At 35.1% G+C, this 20,518-nt stretch overlaps 1 protein-coding gene across 3 annotated transcripts in view; it reads right to left on the bottom strand.

The window, feature by feature from the left end:
• Window positions 1–20,518, bottom strand: part of Cspp1 (centrosome and spindle pole associated protein 1) — a 127,506-nt gene that overhangs the window by 5,012 nt on the left and 101,976 nt on the right. For all 3 annotated transcript variants that reach the window (XM_077800829.1, XM_077800830.1, XM_077800831.1), the window contains 6 exons: window positions 19,457–19,523; window positions 18,775–18,892; window positions 14,634–14,767; window positions 11,118–11,258; window positions 8,444–8,490; window positions 5,727–5,790 (listed from right to left, as the gene is read on the bottom strand). In XM_077800829.1, the coding sequence (XP_077656955.1) occupies window positions 5,727–5,790; window positions 8,444–8,490; window positions 11,118–11,258; window positions 14,634–14,767; window positions 18,775–18,892; window positions 19,457–19,523 (571 nt within the window). The remainder of the gene's footprint in view (window positions 1–5,726; window positions 5,791–8,443; window positions 8,491–11,117; window positions 11,259–14,633; window positions 14,768–18,774; window positions 18,893–19,456; window positions 19,524–20,518) is intronic.

The following is a 20,518-nucleotide window of genomic DNA, read 5'->3' as shown; positions in this document are numbered from 1 at the left end:
ACACAGAAGGTTCTCTCATGTCTTTTCATAGTCCCTAGGCAGTTATTTTTCCCCTACCTTCACAGGGCTGGAGATCGTGTATGCTAGACTCTACTGTCTTACAGCCTCTGCCAACTGGTAGCTCATTTCTATAGCACTGGACAGTATTCCATTGATGAACAGAGTATCCATTTACCTACTGAAACACATCTTGGTTGTTGCCTATTTTGGGCAAATAAGAATAAAGACGCTATAAACTTTCATGTACAGGTTTCTGTATGGACATAAGGGTTCCTTACCCTTGAGTAAATACCAACAAATATTACTATTAAATCATATGGAAAGATTATATTTTTATACAAAACTGTCACCTTGTCTTTCAAAGTGGCTGTACCATTTTGCATTTCACACCAGCAATGAATTTATATTTCCTGCTGGTCAACATCCTCACCAGCATGTGGTAACATCATTGTTTTGAATGTTGACCTTCTAGCCAACATTCCATAACTGTATCTCATTTTAACTTAAAAATTCCTGATGATATATGATAATCACCTATTCATACACTTATCTGTATATCTTCTTTGAAGAAGTGTATTTAAGTCTTCTGCCCATCTTTTTTTTTGTTGTTGTTTTCTTATAGGTGAGCTCTTGGCATATTTTATCTAAGTCTTTTACTGGGTATGTCTTGTGCAAATATTTTCTGTGTCCTGTCTTCTCATTCTCTTGACAATGTCTTCCAGAGCAGAAGTAAATTTGTTTGTGGTGCTGGGGATCAAATCCAGGGTCTTATCTGTGTTTGGCAAGAGTTCTACCACTGATCTACATTCTGAGCCTTTAACGTTTTTGTTTTTTGATCATTGTAGATAGACACGATAACTTTATTTATTTTTATGTGGTGCTGAGGATCGAACATAGTGCCTCACATGTGCTAAGTAAGTGCTCTAACACTGAGCCACAACCTCCGCCCTGTTTTTGTTTAACAGAGGTCCAGCTTATCAGTTATTTGTTTCACAATGCCTTTAGTGTCATAAAAGTTATCACCAAATCCAAGGTCACTTATACTCTGAACCATAGTAGTACTATGGTTCAGATGTGGAATGTCTCCCAAAGCATTATGTGTTGAAGGCTTAGTCTCCAGTGTAGGAGGTGGAGGGAAGTTTAAGAGGTGAGGTCTGGTTTTAGGTCATTAAGGGAATGCCATCAAAAGGGGATCAGGGAACTTTGTCCCCTCCACTATTTTTGTATCTTGGCCATGAGGTGAGTGGTTCTGCTCTACCAGATGCTCCTGCCATGATGTTCTACTCACTCTCAGACCTAAAAGCAATGTGGCCACCAGTCATGGGCTGGAAACTCTAAAAACTGTGAGCCAAAAAACCTTTTCAGGTTAATTTATGTAAGGAATTTGTTACAGTAACAGAAAGCTAACACACACAGTACTACAATTTTGTTCTTCTGATACTGCACTTACTGGCTATGCTGGATCTTTGCCTCCTTGCGTAAACTTTAGAATTGGTTTGTCAATATATGCTCAATAACTTGTTAGGATTTTGATTGGAATTTACACTGAATATATAAACTAAATTAGCAAGGAGTGTGGCATCTTAACAACATACTTTCCATGAATATGGAATGCCTTCATTTGTTTAGTTTTTCAGTTTCTTGCATCAGCTTTTTATGATTTTCTTTATACAGAACTTATTTATGTATTGTTAGATTTACTCTGCAGTGTTTCTTTTTTGGTGGGGAGGGGCTAATGTAAATGGTATTTTTACTGGTGCATTATAATTATACATTAATAGTAGGATTCATGATGATAACATGCACATAATTTGATCACTCATCCCCCCACCCTGTATCTCCTCTCTCCTACCCCACTAGTCCCTGATTGCTAAGATGTTGAATATTTTTTCATTTACTTTTTGGCCATTTTTATTTCTTTTGAAAAATGTCTAGATCATTTGCCCATTAATTGACTGGGTTGTTTTTCTGGTTTTAAGATTTTTTTAGTTCTTTACATATCCATAGGATATTAATCCCCTATTCAAAAGAGTAGCTGGTAAATATTTAATCCATTCTATAGGCTCGCCATGTTTTTGTTTGCTTTGCAGAAGCTTTTTAACTTGATGCCATCCCATTTATTGATTCTTGGTTTTATTCTTGAGCTTTAGGATTCTTAATGAGGAAGTTGATTCCTGTACCAATATGTTGAAATGTTTTCTTCTAGGAGTTTCAGTGTTTCTGATCTGATTGCTAGGTCCACTTTATGTTAACTTTCATGCAGGGTGAGAGATAGGGATCTTGATTCATTCTTCTATGTACAGATTATGGTTTTCCAGCACCATTTTTTTAAAAGGCTGTATTTTCTCCAACAAACGTTTCTGTAACCTTTGTCAAAGATCAGAAAAGTGTATCTATGTGAATCGTTCTCTGTCTCCTAGTCTAGTGCTTTTATGCCAGATATTGTATTTTCAATTTCAAATCTATTTGTTCATTGCTCATATCCAGGAAGATGATGGACTTATATTCTGTAGCTTTGCTATAACTGCTTATTCATTCTGGGAGTTTTTTTCAGATTTTCTATGGGTAATCATGTCATCAGTGAATGATGACTTTATATCTCCTTATTTCTTCTTCTCAGTCAGCGTATCTTTAATTTTCTTTCTAGCCTTATTGTATCAGCTAGGGACTTCCAGTATAATGTTAAGAGTGGAGAGAGAGAACAACCTTGCCTTGTTCCTGATTTCAACAGGGACTTTTTAGTTTCTTATCATTAAGTCTGATGTTAGCTGAAGGCTTTTAAATAAATGTTCTCTTACCAAATTGAGGAAGTTTCTCTACCTTCCTTGTTAGTAGAGTTACCATGAATGGGTGTTAGATTTCATTTCGGTTATCAAATTTGCAGGTTGTTCATGGTATTCCTTGACCTTTGAATTATCCATTGGATCTATGGTATTGTCCTCTCTTTCAATTCTGACATTAGTAATCTGTATCTTCTCTTTTTCTTAGCTTAGCTAAAGCCATCAATTTTATTGATCTCAGGGAAAGAGCTCTGGGTTTCACTGATTTTTCTCTATTGATTTTCTATTTCAAATTTGTTTTCTGCTCTAGTTTTTATTATTTCCCCTCTTCTCACCTTGGACTTCATTTGCTCTTCTTTTTTCTGACTACCTAATAGGGAAGCTTATATTATTGATTTTATATTTTTCCACTTTTCTAATTATATGCATCCAGTGCTCTAAATCTCCCTGTAAGTACTATTTTGCTATATCTCACAAATTTTGATAAGGAAATTTAGTTCAAAGTATTTTTTAATTCATTGAGATTTTGTTCTTTTGACCTATGTTTTATTTATTTATTCTTTTGACCCATGTGGGGTTTAATCTGCAAGTATTTAGGGATTTTTCAGCTATCTTTCTATTATTAATTTCTGGTTGTTTTCCCCATTATCATAATGGACATTGGATGATTTCTCTCCTTTTAAATTAGGTGTGCTTTATGGTTTTTGTTGTTTGGTTTGTTTTTTTTCTACTTTAATCCCACAAACTTTATAAGAACAAGAAAATATATCCTGATGGGGAGAAAAGAAAAAAATTATATTTCCAACCTTAAACCTCAATTATGCAAATGTCAGAGAAAAACTGTAGTTTTCCCAAGTAAAAAAACAAAGAGCCCCGCTATAAAGAATTCCTTCTAAAATTCTTAAGGATCCAGGCTTCATAGACTAATGATGTCATTATACAAACATACATTAACCAGGGTCAAAATTAAAAGCTTTTGGTATAGTTACAATTTTGTTACAGTCTTGCCCCAAAAGATGGAGGTTAAAATACCAGAATGAAAGTAATAACTCTTTCTAAACACCACCCCATAACAACCAAGCTCTGTTCTTAATGATTGAACCAGGGGATAGTGTGAACACAGTCTCCCACTACCATAAATTATGCAGTCGAGTTTCCCACATTTGGGGAAATTGCAGGGGTCAGCACATCTAGAGTGCTTAATTAAAAAAAAAAAAATCCAAACAATTAAATGTAGACTTATTTTGGTGAATATACCATGTGTGCCCAAGAAGAATATTTGTTCTGTTGCTGAATGAAGTGGTCTATAGATGTCCATTATAATCCAGTTGATTAATGGTACTGTTGGGTTCAACTATGTTCTTACTAGTTTTCTGCATACTGGATCTGTCTATTTCTGATAGAGGGACATTCCCAAACACAATAGTAGATTCATCTATTTCTTTCTAAAATTCTATGGGTTTCTGGCTCATATATTTTGACATAAATGTGAAAGCTAAAACTGTAACTCTTAGAAGAAAACCTAAGGAGGTAAACTTCATGACACTGGATTTAGTAGTAGCTTCTTGGATATGACACCAAAAGCATGGGCAAAAGGTAACATTAATTAAGATAAAAAACTTCCATGCAAAGGACACAATCTATAAATTGAAAAGGACAAACCCCTATTGGAGAAAACATTTGCAAATAATATATTTGATAAGGGGTTAATATGTAAAATATATACTAACGTATTCCTATAACTCAACAATTTAAAACATGATTTTTTAAAATGGCAAAGGACTTGAAAAGCTACTTTTGCAAAGAAGATATATGAATTGCAGATAAGCACGTGAAAAGGTGTTTAACCTCACTGATCATTACAGAAATGCAAATCAAAACCACAATAGGGTTTTACCTGTAAGGACAGTTACTATCAAAAAAAAAAGAAAAAAAAAGTTAACAGGGTTAGGATTGTAGTTCAGTGGTACAGCAATTGCCTAGCATGTGTAAGGCACTGGGTTCAATTCTCCACCACTGACTAAAAAAATATTTTAAAAATATTTTTAGTTGTTTGCAAAGATATGGAACAATTAGAATTCTTGTGTATTGTTGGTGAGAATGTAAAACACAGCACCTGCCGTGTAACTGGAAGATAATTCTTCAAACAATAAAACAATTACCATATGATTCAGCAATTCCAACTCTCTGTAAATACATGAAAGACTTGAAAGCAGTGACTCCCATAGATCCCTATACACCCACTTTCATAGCAGCCTTACTTACAATAGCCAAAAGGTAGAAGCAACTCAAGTGTCTATTGACAAATGAATGGATAAACAAAATTTGGTACAGTGGTTTCAGCCTTTTTTACAAAAGGGAGAGGGAGAATGTGAAACATGCTAGGATGTGAGTGAACCTTGAGGACAGTATGTTAAGTGAAATAAGTCAGTCACAAAAAGACAGATTATTGTACAGATCCACTTGCATGTTTCATGGTGAATATATGAATGTATACATTATGTAAATTGTTGCAGTTTGGTTTTTTTGCTCAGTATATTTCCCAAAAGAGTCATCCAAGTTACTGAGTTATTTTAACAAGTGGTTCCTTTTTATTGCAAAGCTGTGCTGAAGGTAGGGATGTTATTAGAGTTTGCTTAGCCTTTCACCTGTTGAAGGACATCTACACTGATTCCAGTTTTTTACTGTTATAAATAAAGCTGTTATGAAAATTTATGTACAGGTTTTTGTGTAGACTTTTTAAGTTTATTTTAGTAATTCTGATTTTGAAAATCTTATAAAAGACATATTTAATGATTATTCATTAAAAGAGAAAATAGAATATTACTTTTTAAATCATCTTGTACAATCTAGTACTAGTTACGAAGAAAAGCACTTAAAAGAAATATAAATATTGTCTAATAATTAAATGAGATAGCATTAATGAATTAAAATAAATATACTCACCAATAAAAGCACTATCAGATTCCAATAATGAATTTTTCAAAAAATCATCAGTGTCATCTCTGAGCTAAAAGAAATATCATATATTAATAACATTTTATTAGTCCTGTGTGGGAAAACAACAAATCTGTACTAAAAGCCAGCAAAACTGTGCCCCCAAAGAGTATGGGGAGAGAGGTAGGACTGACATTCCAGTGCCCAGAAAATTCTGGAGAGCACATACAACCCCCACCAAGATAGTGAAGACAACAGTCTGACTTTATCATTCCAGGATTGAGATTTTTGTCAGGCAGACTTTTACTCTTTAATTCCACTCCTCACTGCCCTCTTATGGTTGAAGCAAAAAAAAAAAAAAAAAAAAAAAAGGATAGCATTACTGTCGAAAATATAAAAGTAATGAATCCAATTAAGTATTAAAAGTTTAAAAACCATTGCTGAGATTCACTCATCCTTTCAATAAATCTGTGTATAATATACATACAAGTTCCTAGATAAAAGGTGAATTAAGAGCTTCTACTCCAGAGTAGATGGGGATCATAGTCCCACAGCAAGGAGAAGGGCATGCCCTCAGATAATGATGAACATATGCAATAACAACTGTCATGATGATCACAGTACAGTTATGATGGGACACAGAGCAAGGAAAAAATAATGCTACTATTGGGTTAGCATTATAATTAGCTCCCAAATGAGAGGTAACAAATTTACAAGTAGAGAAGTTTACAGTAAAGAATAATGCCACTTTTATATCAAAAGGAACTTAAAATCATTGAACAAGACTTCTCTGCACCACCTTAAGTAGATTTCTTGGCTTTGCTAGAACACTTGAACACTTGAACAATAATGGCTTGCCTTTAATTTTTAAGGCAATGAATTCTACCCATGAATAGCATTCATTATAAAAACATTCTCTTACACTGAATTCTTCCATATGCTGCATTGATATCTCCTTTTTAATTTACTACCTAATGATTCTACTTTGTAGAAGATAATAATGATAATCATATCAGCTGAATCAAAGGGTCTGAATCAGCCATTCTGAGCACTTCACACATATTGCCCAACCCTCTCTTCTGTATCACAGTCCTTCACATAAATGAAGAGTGATCAAAGTCCACCTAAGTCTTCTTTTCCATGACAATCATCTCCAGTTTCATCCTATATAATTTTTCATATAATCCAGCCCCTAGAAAGATCAGGAGTCCAAGACATTAGCTTCTGTTAACAACCACAATAAACTTGTAGGCTTATGTTGAGCAAAAACTGCTATTATTCAAAATCCCAGATATTAACTGTCATTATCTTTTCAATGAAAAATTCGACCTTCTCCTATTAAAGTAAATCCAACTTCAGACCACTTCTACTACTCCTACCCCCAGTCTAGGCCAGTTTATCTCTTGCCTAGATTATTGCAATAATCTATCCCACTCAGCCTATTCTCAATATACAGCAGTCAGTGATCGAGTGAAAAACATGAAACTCTTGGATACCAAGACTTTGGAAACTTATTATCATCTGTGCAGGCCTGAAGGGCAAACCTCACTGCTCACCTGTGTCCCATTTGCCCCCTCACCCTTGTTTTAAGCTCTCCTACCTCCCAGCCACGTTCCTGCTCCTTACATGCACTAGATAACCCCTGTCAAGCCTCTGCCAGGAACAGTCTTCTTCCATATGTAATACCAATAGTTTCCTTGGTCACCTCCCTGGTGTCCTTAATAAAAAAAAACATTACCTCCTCAATGAGGTTCCCATACCCACTATATTTTAAATATTAAGTCCTCCCACCCCAGTACTCCCTAATTTCTTTCCCTGTTTATCATTTTCTCTCAGCACCATGATTTAACATAATATAGATCTATTTATTGTCTCTCTTTCCAGAATGCAAGCCTCCAGAGGGCAGGGATTTGTTTTTTCATGTTGACTCCTATACCCCAGACATGTGAAACAGTTTCCACAAGTATTTGCTAAATGAAAACAGTTCACCCCCTCCCCTTCATTCAGTCTTATACTAATGTCACTTCAGTATAAGAGTGAGGAGGTGACATTTTGTCACTCTATCTCCTTTGCCTTGCTTATTTTCTTTATAGGCCTCACCACTACTTTTATTAGTAACCCCTATTAATACTAACGTTGATAACAGAAAATGCTAACTGTACCCAATATAAGCCAGGCCCTACTCTAATTATCCTCACATAATTATCACAAATAACACTTATGCTACATTTTTATTTAATAAGCAGAACTTATTTTAGGTCAAACTTTTATAAATATTAATTTAATACTTACAGCCACCCCAGAGGTAAGTATATATTATCATCTTCATTTTACAGATAAGGAAACTGAGGCATAGAGATTAAATAATATGCCAAACCACATGACCAAAAAGAGATTAATTCACACAGACTAATTCAACTCTTATTCTTAGCCATTACAATGTTTTTTCTACATATTATACTAATACTTCTGTAGCTACCACTGCATTGATGAGACAAAATTTAAATTCTTCCTTAATTCAATATTTCTGAAGAATTAAAATTTGGAATACTTTTCCTAAAAATTTTTACACACAAACATCTAACTCAAAAAATTAGAACTGGCTACAGGGCTGGGGATATAGCTCAGTTGATACAGTGCTTGCCTTGCATGCACTAAGGCCCTGGGTTCAATCCCCAGCACCACAAAAAAAAAAAAAAAAAAAAAAAATAGAACTGGCTACTTACCATTCTGTGCTCTTGTACTTTGGCACTGGGGATGGAGTTTAAGTCAGCTATAGTTGATGGAGAATAAAAACAAGATTAACCTACTTCATATACAAACAGAGATATGAAAAATTATGGTATATATGTGTAATAAGAATTGCAATGCAAAAAAACCCAAAGTACATGTATAAAGACATGAATTGGTGTGAATATACTTTATATACAAAGATATGAAAAATGGTGCTCTATAAGTATAATAAGAATTGTTAGGCATCCTGCTGTCATGTATTTAAAAAATAAAAGCAATAAGAAAAATGATTAAAAGTTTAAAAAATGTTTAATAAGTAAAAATAAATTTCAGAGTTATCTTTTATGACTAACACTAGAAATTACTTTTCACCTACCAAATGAAGATTTTTAAAATATTACTTGTTTATTAATAAATAAAACCCAGCATTTGCTCTATTTGGATAAAATTCTCCCATTCACATTAGTAAATATAATAAGTAAAGTCATTGTGAACTTAAAATTGATGCTTAAGAGGGAAAAAAATGATCAATGCAGGGTTTCTCACCATCTTTTATCATATTTCTATAGCCTATAGAATGTTGAGAGAAACTGAACAAGGAACTGAAATAAGTTCATTCTTGGCACCTGATTCCAAGGGCCAGAATGTAGGATCAGGGATCCCAAGTCTCTACAATCTAACCAGCCTTCCTGTTTCTCCAAATGTTTCTCCAAAACATTTTTTCCTTTTAGAAACTGCCTCTGGGAATAGAGGCTGCCAATGATAAGCATACATTTCTTCTCAAAATATTTTACAGACATCTTTGTGACTATTAATAGTTAGACCATATTCTTATGAATTACATTATCATAGTATCTGCTGAAGTCAGAGGGTATTCCTGTGGGGATGGATACTCTTGATCATGCATCTGTATCCTCCTGGAATACTTTTGGCCTAATCAGTCTAAGTTGACAAGGTCCCACAAGATCAGACCATCATTTGAGAGTTGTAAAGAAAAACAATACTGTGGGAGGCCGACATAGCATGTTACAAGTGTTTGCTCCTCTTTTGTTCGGTGTGGCATTCTCGGTCACCCCATGATCTGGTTGCTTAGGTAACCAAAGATAGTAGCCCCGATCTTTAAGGTTGAGAAAAAGCAAATGCATGGGCGTGCCTTCCTATATCCCCTATATTCCCATGGAACTCACCTGTTCCCTTGTGATATTTACCCTTTGCCCTGTTTGGGATAGAATGTTCCATGGAAATGCCCATTGTGTGTCCCCTTCTCTTACTCTGCCCTTGGATATGGCCTAACTAGATATCAGTCAACCTGCTGATAGCAGACATCATGAAGCTAGACTCAGCCCCCCGAAACCTGACCCCTTGCCTCATTTGAATGACTTCTCCTCAATAAAAGGGGTCAGAATGACTTCTCCTCAATAAAAGGGGTCAGCACTTGCGGGCTCACTCGCTCTCTTTCTGCAGACCCTTAAGGTCAGAGGAGCCGTCACAGCACCCTCAATGAAAAAGACATTTCTGTCTCTTGTGTGTTTATTTCACATAGCCCAGTTCCCCTGGAGTGACCCTGAGTGTTTTAGTCGCATGCAACTAGGCAAACACAATACCACAAGGACATAAAGATTGAAAGCTGCTTAATGAATTTTCTCTCCAGATGATGTACATTTGGGTCATTCCACTGTCAGGAAAATACATGAGGTCTTTACTAAAAATTCTGAACCAGATGAAGGGAAGAGGTCCCCTATACAAAGTTTTCACCGATGATCTGGGCCCAATGAATTACATTACTTACTCTTGTGATGCTATCTCATGAGGTCAAAAACTTCTTCATATTGTACAAGCCAGTCAAGCGTCCCTAAGGAACGGATCTTAAATTTTCATAAAAATAACTGGTAGGACCATCCCTCCGATTCTTGTTATCTGATTGCTGTGTTTTTAGAACTCATTTTTATTTTGGCCACTGTCAGTGGCATGAAAGCTAACAAAATGGATGAGAAACAGATCTGGGGGCCATGCAGTAACCTGGGTATCAGAATCACCCATTGATATTCTCTGAGACAACTAGCTCCATTCTGCCTTCAGGTGGCCACCACCTTCATGCCTATCCCCAGTTACACATTCCCACAGGACCCCAGATTTCTCTTTCGCAACATCCATCACTTCAATAAAGTATAAGCTCTTTGAGAGCAGTAGCCTACTTCATTCAATACCATATTCCCTGAATATAGGTCAGTTATCTGTGCTCCTAGTAGATACACTGTAACTATCTGTTGATTGAATGACTAAACAAAAACATAATCCAGTCTAATAATGGTTTACACACTTTATACCATACTTCCCACACACAGTAGACACATGCTTAATAGGGCACTAATGTGTTGGCTCAGCATTCCTTCCTTTGGTTCCAGTTCCTAGTACAGATGTCACCTGGAATAATCAAAGTACTCAATCCTACTGGCTAGAGTGAATGGCTGGGCCCTCTCATCCATGGATAAAGGACCCTTACCCAAGCCAATTAGAGAGTTCTGGTACAATGTGTCAAAAACACCATGTGAGCATGGAACTGTGTGGGGAGGGGGCTGCTGGCAATTGAAATCAATACAAGAGACATACAGCTGACAAGAAACCAATCTACCCATAGTTTCTGTAATTTTAATGACTGTTTCTAACCTTCAGCACCTTCCTGCATTTTTATTCTATTCAGCCGTCTCTGCTGCTCTCTTATCAGGGCTTGCTGCTGAATCTCTAAGGTATGACGATCTCTTGGAGAATCCGGGTACAAAAGTTTCAGATCAACTCGTGTTTCTGAATCTGACACACACAAAAAAATAGATTACTAAAGCTAAAGCTCATTTTCAAATGACATTTTTACAGACACTAAAACCTGCACACAAGTATTTATAACAGCTTTACTTATAATTGTCAAAACATGAAAGCAACCAACATATCCTCTAGGAAGTGAATAGATATAGTATATTATTAAGTAACAGAATATTTATTCACTAATAAAAAGAAATGAGTTATTGAGCCATGAAAAGACATGGAGGTAATTTGAATGAATATTTCTAAGTGAAAGAAGCCAATCTGAGAAAACTAACGTTCAGTATAATTCCAATCATATGACAGTCTAGAAAAGGCAAAACTATGGAGACAGTAAAAGGATTAATGATTACCAGGGATTAAGGGGTTGGGAGGGTATGAATGGGTAGAGCATAGAGGATTTTTAGGGTTGTGAAGCTATTTTGTATGACACTACAATGGTGGATATATATCATTATACATTTATCCAAATTGAAAGAATATACAACATCAAGAATGAACCCTAATATAAACTATCAGCTTTAGGGTAGAAATGATGTGTCAATGTTAAGTTCACTGATCATACTTAAATGTATCACTATAGTGCAAGACTGTCCAGAATAAGGAGGCTGTGCATGCGTGGGGGCACGGAGTATATGAGAACTGTCTGTACCTTCTGTTCAATATTACTGTGAACCTAAAACTGCTTTAGAAAATAAAGTTTATTGATTTTTTTGTTTTTAAAAATCCTTATAAGGGGCTGGGGATGTGGCTCAAGCGGTAGCGCGCTCGCCATGCGTGCGGCCCGGGTTCGATCCTCAGTACCACATACCAACAAAGATGTTGTGTCCGCCGAGAACTAAAAAATAAATATTAAAAATTCTCTCTCTCCAAAAAAAAAAAAAAAAGTTGAGTTTGCTCCATATGTGGAGCAAGCAAATTAAAAAATCCTTATAAAACTTTACTATAAGTAACAACCTAAATAGTGGGACACCACCAAAATCAAAAGACATTAAGATAGCCATAAAAATTCATATTCTTTAATAAATGCCCTTTCACGGGCTTATCAACATTTAAGAAAACTCCTAAAATAAGCAGCAGCTTGTGATGATATACTCTGCATCCCTACCTGCCTCACTCTCACAAGAAGCCACCCAGACACCAGCAGGGCAACTATGTGCAGATGTATCCAAGTGGTTAGTCACATGGCTATGACTCAGGAAGCCATGAGAACACTGTAATCATGTCTGATCCCTAAAATACACTGAAAAAATGAAAACTGTTATGGGCCAATTAATATTTTATCCCTTGCAAATATCATGCAGAAAGCAAGATAAGTGCAGATTATGGGAACCTTAGGAAGGATATCATTCTACAAGAAATGATGATCTAAAAACTTGCCTCTGTCAAAATTGCATGAGTTATCAATTGATCAGAAGCAAAATGTTAAATAATAATTTTAAATCTTGAGATTATAGATACAGTTCATACATAAAAAGGATCTTGAGAATATTATTCTCTTTGACCCACTAATTACACTGTTGGGATAAAGTAATGGTTTTAAATATGTAAAGTTTTGTAATTAGATATTATCAAAAGCACATAATAGAGAATATGGGAAACACATATAATATCTAAGAATTGAAAAATGGTTAAGGGAGAACAAAGTGAATAGATGAAGCTCTGGATACAAATTTGGATGAGACCTTGGCTTTACCACTTTCAGACTCAGTTTCTTCTCTGCAAAAAAAAAACAACACAAACAACCAAGTCATAGGCTGAATGAGAACTGGATGTGGTAACACAGGGAAATGAACGGTCCAATTCTATGGTTTAAATCTTTTTCATCTCAAATCTCTTTATACTTACAAAAATTGTTATTTATGTGTCATATACATACACACATACATATTTGCCATATTTAATATTAAGTAGTTTTTGTAACATAAAAATACACAAGAATACAAATGTCATCATTTATCATGTAGCTTCTGGAAAACTCATATGCACAGCATAGAGTGAAAATGGAGAGAAAAAAATGGCTTGGTTTATAATAAAAACAGCTCTGATGTCACAGGCCCCTAGGCTAAACTGTGAAATCAAATGGTTTAATACAATGCCTAGCAGACAGTAAGTAATCAATAAATGATAGCATTAAAGTAAAAAAAAAAAAAACTATGGCATATGTCATTGATGATATATAAGTGTACTTAAGTGAAAAGAGAAAATTACATGATCTGTTTTGGTCTTACTTTTTTTGTTTTAATTATGCTCAGAAAGACTACATCCAAAATGTTAATAGTATGGCTTAACTAAAGTGATTTCTCCCTCTTCCTATATCTCCATATGTATTTGCTATAATCAATGCATCTTCCTTTTAAAAATAACAGCATGTACAAATATTTAGAATGAATTCCTCAATGTTATATATAATTATAATGCACTAATAATAAGAAAAATTTAAATTCTAGCTTATCTGATATTGTTGGATGACCACACATCTCATAATTTGCCTTCTCTGCTCTAATACCTGCTCTATTGAATGCTCAAAAAAAAAAAAAAAAAAGAATAAAACTCACATACAACATAGATTTTGGCTCCTCATACAATCCTGCTTCCCTACTAATATTTCTCTCCCATTCCCCCTAAAAGGGTACATCAAATATTTTATCAACTCTTATCCCTTAAATGTCCTTGATTTCCTCCTGCCTACTCAGGGCTGCTGCTCTGTTGATGATTTCTTGCTTTCTTGTACCCTAAGTTTTTTCTGCAAAAGCTCTTCTTACTAAATCCTACCAAGTTCTGTAGCTCCTACAGCCTTTTCTTTCTCTCCCATGGTGGTTTTAGGCCTACTGCCTGAGTCAATCCTCAAGCCAAAGTTAATCAGCTTTTAATCCCATCATTTCCCTGCTCGTAGTCAGCAATGCCTGTGATTCAACTGACAACTTGCTGACATTCTTCTCACTGGATCCCTTCCCCTTGATGATCCACTTACTCTATTCTATTTTCAGGATCCCAAATTCTCTTGCTTTTCCTCTAATTGGTCTAGTTTCTCCTCCTCAGCCTTTCTCATTAACTCATCTTCAGCTATCCATCCTCCACTAAATGCCAAGTTCCATTCTTCATACTAGTCTATATAATCTCCCCCATACACTGAGGCTTTTACAGTGATACACTCTCCAAAAGAAAATGTTTAGCCAAATTGAAGTTTCATCTACCACATTGGTAAACTGAAGACCTAGAGTATATCTAAATTTTATTAATCATAATTTAAAACATGCATTATAAGTGAAATTTTACCTAAAAACACAGAGTACAAACATCTTTAAAGATTTCTGAAAGGTAGAATACTCTTGCTGTATCTTTAAAGGAATAATAGGTACTTACCTCTGTCTTTCAGCTCATTAAAATCATGAATATTCTGAAAAGTGGCAGCATCTAAGCCCTTAGGTGACTGTCTTCTGACAGGAGCTTGTACCCGATGTCTAGCCATATCAAATATATCCATGGGATTCCTTTTCCTGCAGACAAATGACAAAATATGATAAATGTATTTTATTGGAAGAAAAACTAAATTCACTATAAAATAAATTTGGCATCTTTCACCACAGTATATTGTTCAGGAGCTGCCCTGGACAGGAGCTATGTATACACCTTTAAGTCCCGAGTAAAGAGGTCCTGGACTGGCATTGCACCCTACTATTCAGATAAGAAAGGTGTAGCTCTGTGAGTGGGCGTCACCCGATGGAGTTGGATTACACCCACCTGTTTGTTGTGATCCTACCCTTCTGCCCTTTTTTGAATAGAATGTTCCATGGATTAGCTCCCTCCAGAAATAAAAACCAAGCCTCAGACCATTCCCCCTCTCTCACCAGCCTCCCGTTTTTTTCTGTTGCCCCACTTTGTGGGAGCTTGAGGCTGAGAAGCCATCCTGACGCCCAGAAAAGGTATTCTGTGTCTGCATGGTCATTTTGTGTCGCCCCAAATATGACCTCGGTTCAGTAGCCCACACTGGATGGGGGCTACAGTATATTATAAAAATTAACAGCTCTGTTATTTTAATTCTTATATTTTAAAAAAATAGGGCATATAAGGTCATTATAATCTTTCAAAATGCTCACATTCAAATTTAGAAGAGTGGAATGATTCAGCTTTGCCTTAAATGTTCGTGAGACCACAATATTTGAGGTCAGAGACATAGATTCAAAGACCAGCTCTTCTACTTATTGGCAGTTTGACCTTAATTTCATTATCTTTAAAACAAAGGTAATATGTATCCAATATAATCATGTTATCAGCAGGAGAATTAAGAGATATCATGTAAAGTACCTAGCATAGTACCTGGCTTATAAATATAACCTCAGCCCAAAGTAAAAATTTCACAAAGAACTATAATATTAATGTGCTACTCAATATAAAGATTATTGTGCAAAGTCCCCAACATTGATTTTTAGTTATAGATGGATGGACGCAATACCTTTATTTATTTTTATGTGGTGCTGAGGATCAAATCCAGTGCCTCATGTGTGTGAGGCAAGCGCTCATACTACTGAGCCACAACCCCAGCCCTCCAACTCTGATTTTATACAATGTTACCAGGGAATTTAATATTTAAATTAGTCAATTAATATTCTATTCCTGTGGTACCTAGGAAATAAATAATAAGCAGAAACCTTAGGAAGAATTTTTCTGTGGCTGGGGTTGTTGTGGCTCAGTGATGCAGCACTTGCCTAGCATGTATGAGGCACCACATAAAAATAAATAAGTGATAAAACAAACAAACAAAATAAAGGTATTTAAAAAAATATGATTTTTTTTAAAAAAAATAAGTTTTCTGCTATAGATTTGGGGAGTTAGGATAAGAAAGGATAGGGATGAGGAATGGTAAGTTTAGTTCAGAAAATAAAAAACCAAATATTTACTGCTGCTTCCCTCAGCACTAGGTAGGTACTCTTTTTGGAAATGCAGCACCAAGCTACAGACATAATATGAGGCTTAGTTAGACTCCGTCCTTCATTTCTTTATCATTAAATCTTTCCTGAGCCCCTAGATAGGAATATCTGGATTCTTCATAGCAGTGATCCTACTCATGGAGTTTCCTTTCTGGCATTTCCTAGGTCCATAAAATAACTCCATCAAGGCTGACACAGACCTCCAATACTCACATAGGGTGACAGGAACTCTATGGAGATTCAGTAAAATAAATATCCAAAATTGGATGCCTAATTTCCATAAAGCTAAGAGTTAAATAGGCTGATTAGTTATGAATTAGGTTTTAAATCACATTTGCATGTGAGCTACATCATATCTGTTTTGTGCCAGGCACAAAATAGAGCTTGATAATTATGAATTAATTAAAAAGAGATTTATTTTTGTGAAGATATTTATGAAATTAAAGAACCAACCTTAAGGTGACTCTAAATGTGATACATAATAAAATTATACCAAAGTAAATGTATTTAACCAGCTCTAATTTAAAAGATGAAAATTCTATTTTTTTTTTAAATTTAGGACTGAGATCACAAAGTACTTCCAAAAACATACATTTATTTATTCTTCACTAGAAACTCACAGGGTAAAAATAATAATGTATAATTTTCAAAAGAGAAAACTCAAAGTCTGCCTCATTCTCTTTCTTGAATCACAGTGGTTTTCCAGAAGAGAGCAGACTTCAATTTATTAATGAAAATGAATAAAATGTCAATAATTAACTATACTGAATTAAATGCAGATGTTTTGAAGATGAAAAATGTTGCCATAGTTAAGACATTTATAACATCAAAAAATAAAAATGTAAAGCATGACTGGGTAAGTTAACATGCTATATTAAAATCACACCACATACCAGATTAGACTCAGACATCAGTATGTACTTCATATACAAAGAGAGAATCAGGAACAGTTCAAGATAAGTTTATGACTAAGCATACATATCATCTAGCTCTGTTCACTAAGAGGGCTTAGAAGCAATGGCACCTTATTAACAAGCACACCCAGGGACCAGAGGTTTGTTTCTAAATACTATTCTCCCAAAACAACTAGAACTTCTTGGAGAAATGGCTGATTTTAGAACTGGGGCAGGGAAAATAGAAGATGATTCAGGAGTATCCTGAAGTACCAGAAAGAAACAAAGTATCACAAACAAAAGGATGGCCAGGCATGGTTACACACACCCCTGGTACCAAAAAGAAAAAAAAAAAGGATGAAGACGAGTCAAAGATAAAAGAGACATAGGAGCCAATCTAAAAGAGTTTCCAATAGCCAAAGCTGGAATAATAGGAGCAACAAAATAAATAATGTAATATTGGATTATACCCCAAAGTACAAAATAAATATATATGAGACAACAGAGATATAAGTAATTGAATAACTAAATAATGAAAAAAAAAGAGAAATATTTCTTACTGAAGAATTTTAAATAAGATATGTGGATAAATCCCTTCTATTAGATAGAGCTTAACTCTACCCCCTCTTCATAACCTTCCAGTGGAGAAACTTAGAAAACACTACTTTAATGATGGTTAATATTAGCATGGATGGCATGTGATATCATGGTCCACTCTTAGGATTTAATGGGAAAATAGGACTTCACTCATTATAATCATCAGAAAACATCAGACAAATCCAGACTGGTTCCCTGACCAATACTTCTATAGACTTTCAAAGTCATGAAAACCAGACTGAGAAATTGTCCCAGGCCAGAGGAGACTGAAAGACCTGACAACTAAATGTGATGCAGAACCTTCTACTGGACCCTGGAACAGAAGAAGGACATTAATGGGGAAATAGGAGAAATCCAAAAATTTCATTAGCAGTAACATTTCATGTCACCTTCTTAGTTGTGACATATGTACCCTGGTAATATAAGATGTCAACAACAGGGAAAGCTGGATGAAGGGTGTACAAAAACTGTACTGTGTTTACAACTTTTCTATAACCTAAAATTATTCCAAAATACAAAGTTTACTTAAAAAAAAAAGAGTAATAAATTACCCACTATGTTGACTTCAGAACCTATTAAAATATTACAACTTACAATTTGAAGAACACTGCTTTGAAAATTTATAAGTCCTTCTGGTAAAAATGCTCAGAGATGTTTGGAAACCTTTTTGTGATTTTACTAGAACATAAGTATTCCAGAAAGCATTACATTATTGAAGGAAAATGTAAAACACAGTTCTAAAATGGTACTTTATAAAACCAGAGACATGAAAAATTGTGTTCTATATGTGTATTATGAATTGTAATGCATTCTGCTGTCATATATAACAAGTTAGAATAAAAAATAAATTAAAAAATATAAAAAAATACAATGGGATTTTCAGTGATTATTCCAATTCTGAAATTTTCTACTCCAATATCAGTATTCCCTTAAGGACTAAATTTCTACACCTAGTTTCGCATAAGACTAAAAAAGGGAAAATAAGAATGCAAAATGAGGTAGTCATGTTCTAAAATTATAAAATCACTGGATAAGTGACACAGATAAAAGAACTCAAGAAAAAAAAAAACGCAATTCTAAATTTACCTTATATGAATTTCATCATCACTGTCCATGTGTAGCAACTGCCCTTGTAAACGCCTCTCTTCACTACGAAGCTGTTTTCTCATTTCTGATAATTCCATAATTACATTTTTTTTCTCCTCTGCAAATTCCCAAGTAAAACACAAGGCAAGAATAAGAACAAAAGATAAAGCACTAAAACACAGCCTAACTTATAATACACTAAAAAGCACAGAGAGAAATTCTTATAAAAGAATTGTTTTATAAATACATGGATCATGTTTAGGAACATCATCAAGACCGTAGAACCCATTTTTTGATAATATAGGAATTTCATGCTAAGAGAGATACTTGGGGATGGGCAGCATAACTACAGAGAGGAAGAACAAAGGAGTTCTTTTGTAGTGATGGAACAGTTCTGAAACCAAATTGCAGTCATGGTTACACAAATAAAACCTACCAAGCCTAAAATCACATTCACACAAATACAAGTAAAGATTAGTGAAATCAGTGAAGGTCCCACATAGAGATTACCAAGGTTACCACATAAGATGTTAACTCTGGGGGAACCAACTGGAAAGGCACACAGCACCTCTCTATACTATTCTTGCAACTTTCTACAAGTCTATAATCACATCAAAATAAAAAGTGGGGGGAAAAAAAAAAGAAATACACTCTAGGAGTAGAATACAGGTTCAAAATTTACCTTCTGCACGGAGCTGATTTTTCCTGGCAGGTACTGGAGGAGACTGTGCCCTGGACATGGAACTTTCCTGTTCAACAACAATGGCAAACATGTCATTATATCTCCTCTACTCAAATGCTTAAAAGAAGTAATTTTACCTATATGTAAAGGAACCCAACTCCACACTCTCTCCTACCTATAAAAATTGCCCACAACTGTGTCTCAACTTTCTTCTTATAACAATAGAAGGATCCATGCCTCTATTAAAAGACAATCCCTTCATCCATACTCTAAATCTGATTGATTCCAGCTTTCAATTATCTTCTTTTTTCCAACTTCTTCTTCTTAGTCTATGCATAAAACTTACCTCTTCTTTAAAAAAATTCTTACCTAACCTTTCTTCCCTTCACAGGCAGATTTCTTTAAGGAATAATAAATGCATACTTCCAGGGTCTACTTTCTTACTGTTATTTACTCCTCAACACCCAATTACTATTACTTTTGTTCTATACCCTATTACTCCAGCAGCACTGCCTTTGCCAGAGTCACAAAGTGGTCCCCAAATGACACCTTGGTGGGGTTTTTTATTTTGGTTTAGTTTGGTTTTTCGGTACCAGAGATTGAACTTAGGGGCATTCGACTACTGGGCCACATCACGAGTCCTATTTTGTATTTTATTTAGAGACAGAATCTCACTGAGTTGCTTAGTGACTCAGTTTTGCTGAAGCTGGCTTTGAACTCTCAATTCTCCTGCCTCAGCCTCCTGAGTGGATGGGATTACAAGCATGCACCACCATGCCTGGCTTAGTGACTATTTTAAGTCCTTATTTTTGGCCAGTAGCAATTGATACCATTGCCACTTTCTCTTACCTTTTCTGTGTCTATTCTTTTCTCTGTTTCTCAAACACTTTAAATTCCCCAGTGTTCCATTCTCAGCCCTTTTTACTTCTTCTATACATTCATCTTAGAGGATCATACTAATTTGCTAAGCAACAATACGTTAATGATTTCCAAAACTTTCCAAAATTTAGTTCAAAACTCTTTCCTCAGCCACAGCTCATATTTTCAACCCCCTACTCTATG

Source organism: Urocitellus parryii, chromosome 7 (assembly GCF_045843805.1).
Source record: "Urocitellus parryii isolate mUroPar1 chromosome 7, mUroPar1.hap1, whole genome shotgun sequence".
Classification (NCBI taxonomy): domain Eukaryota; kingdom Metazoa; phylum Chordata; class Mammalia; order Rodentia; family Sciuridae; genus Urocitellus; species Urocitellus parryii.
This window is presented reverse-complemented; position numbering and strand designations above follow the sequence as displayed.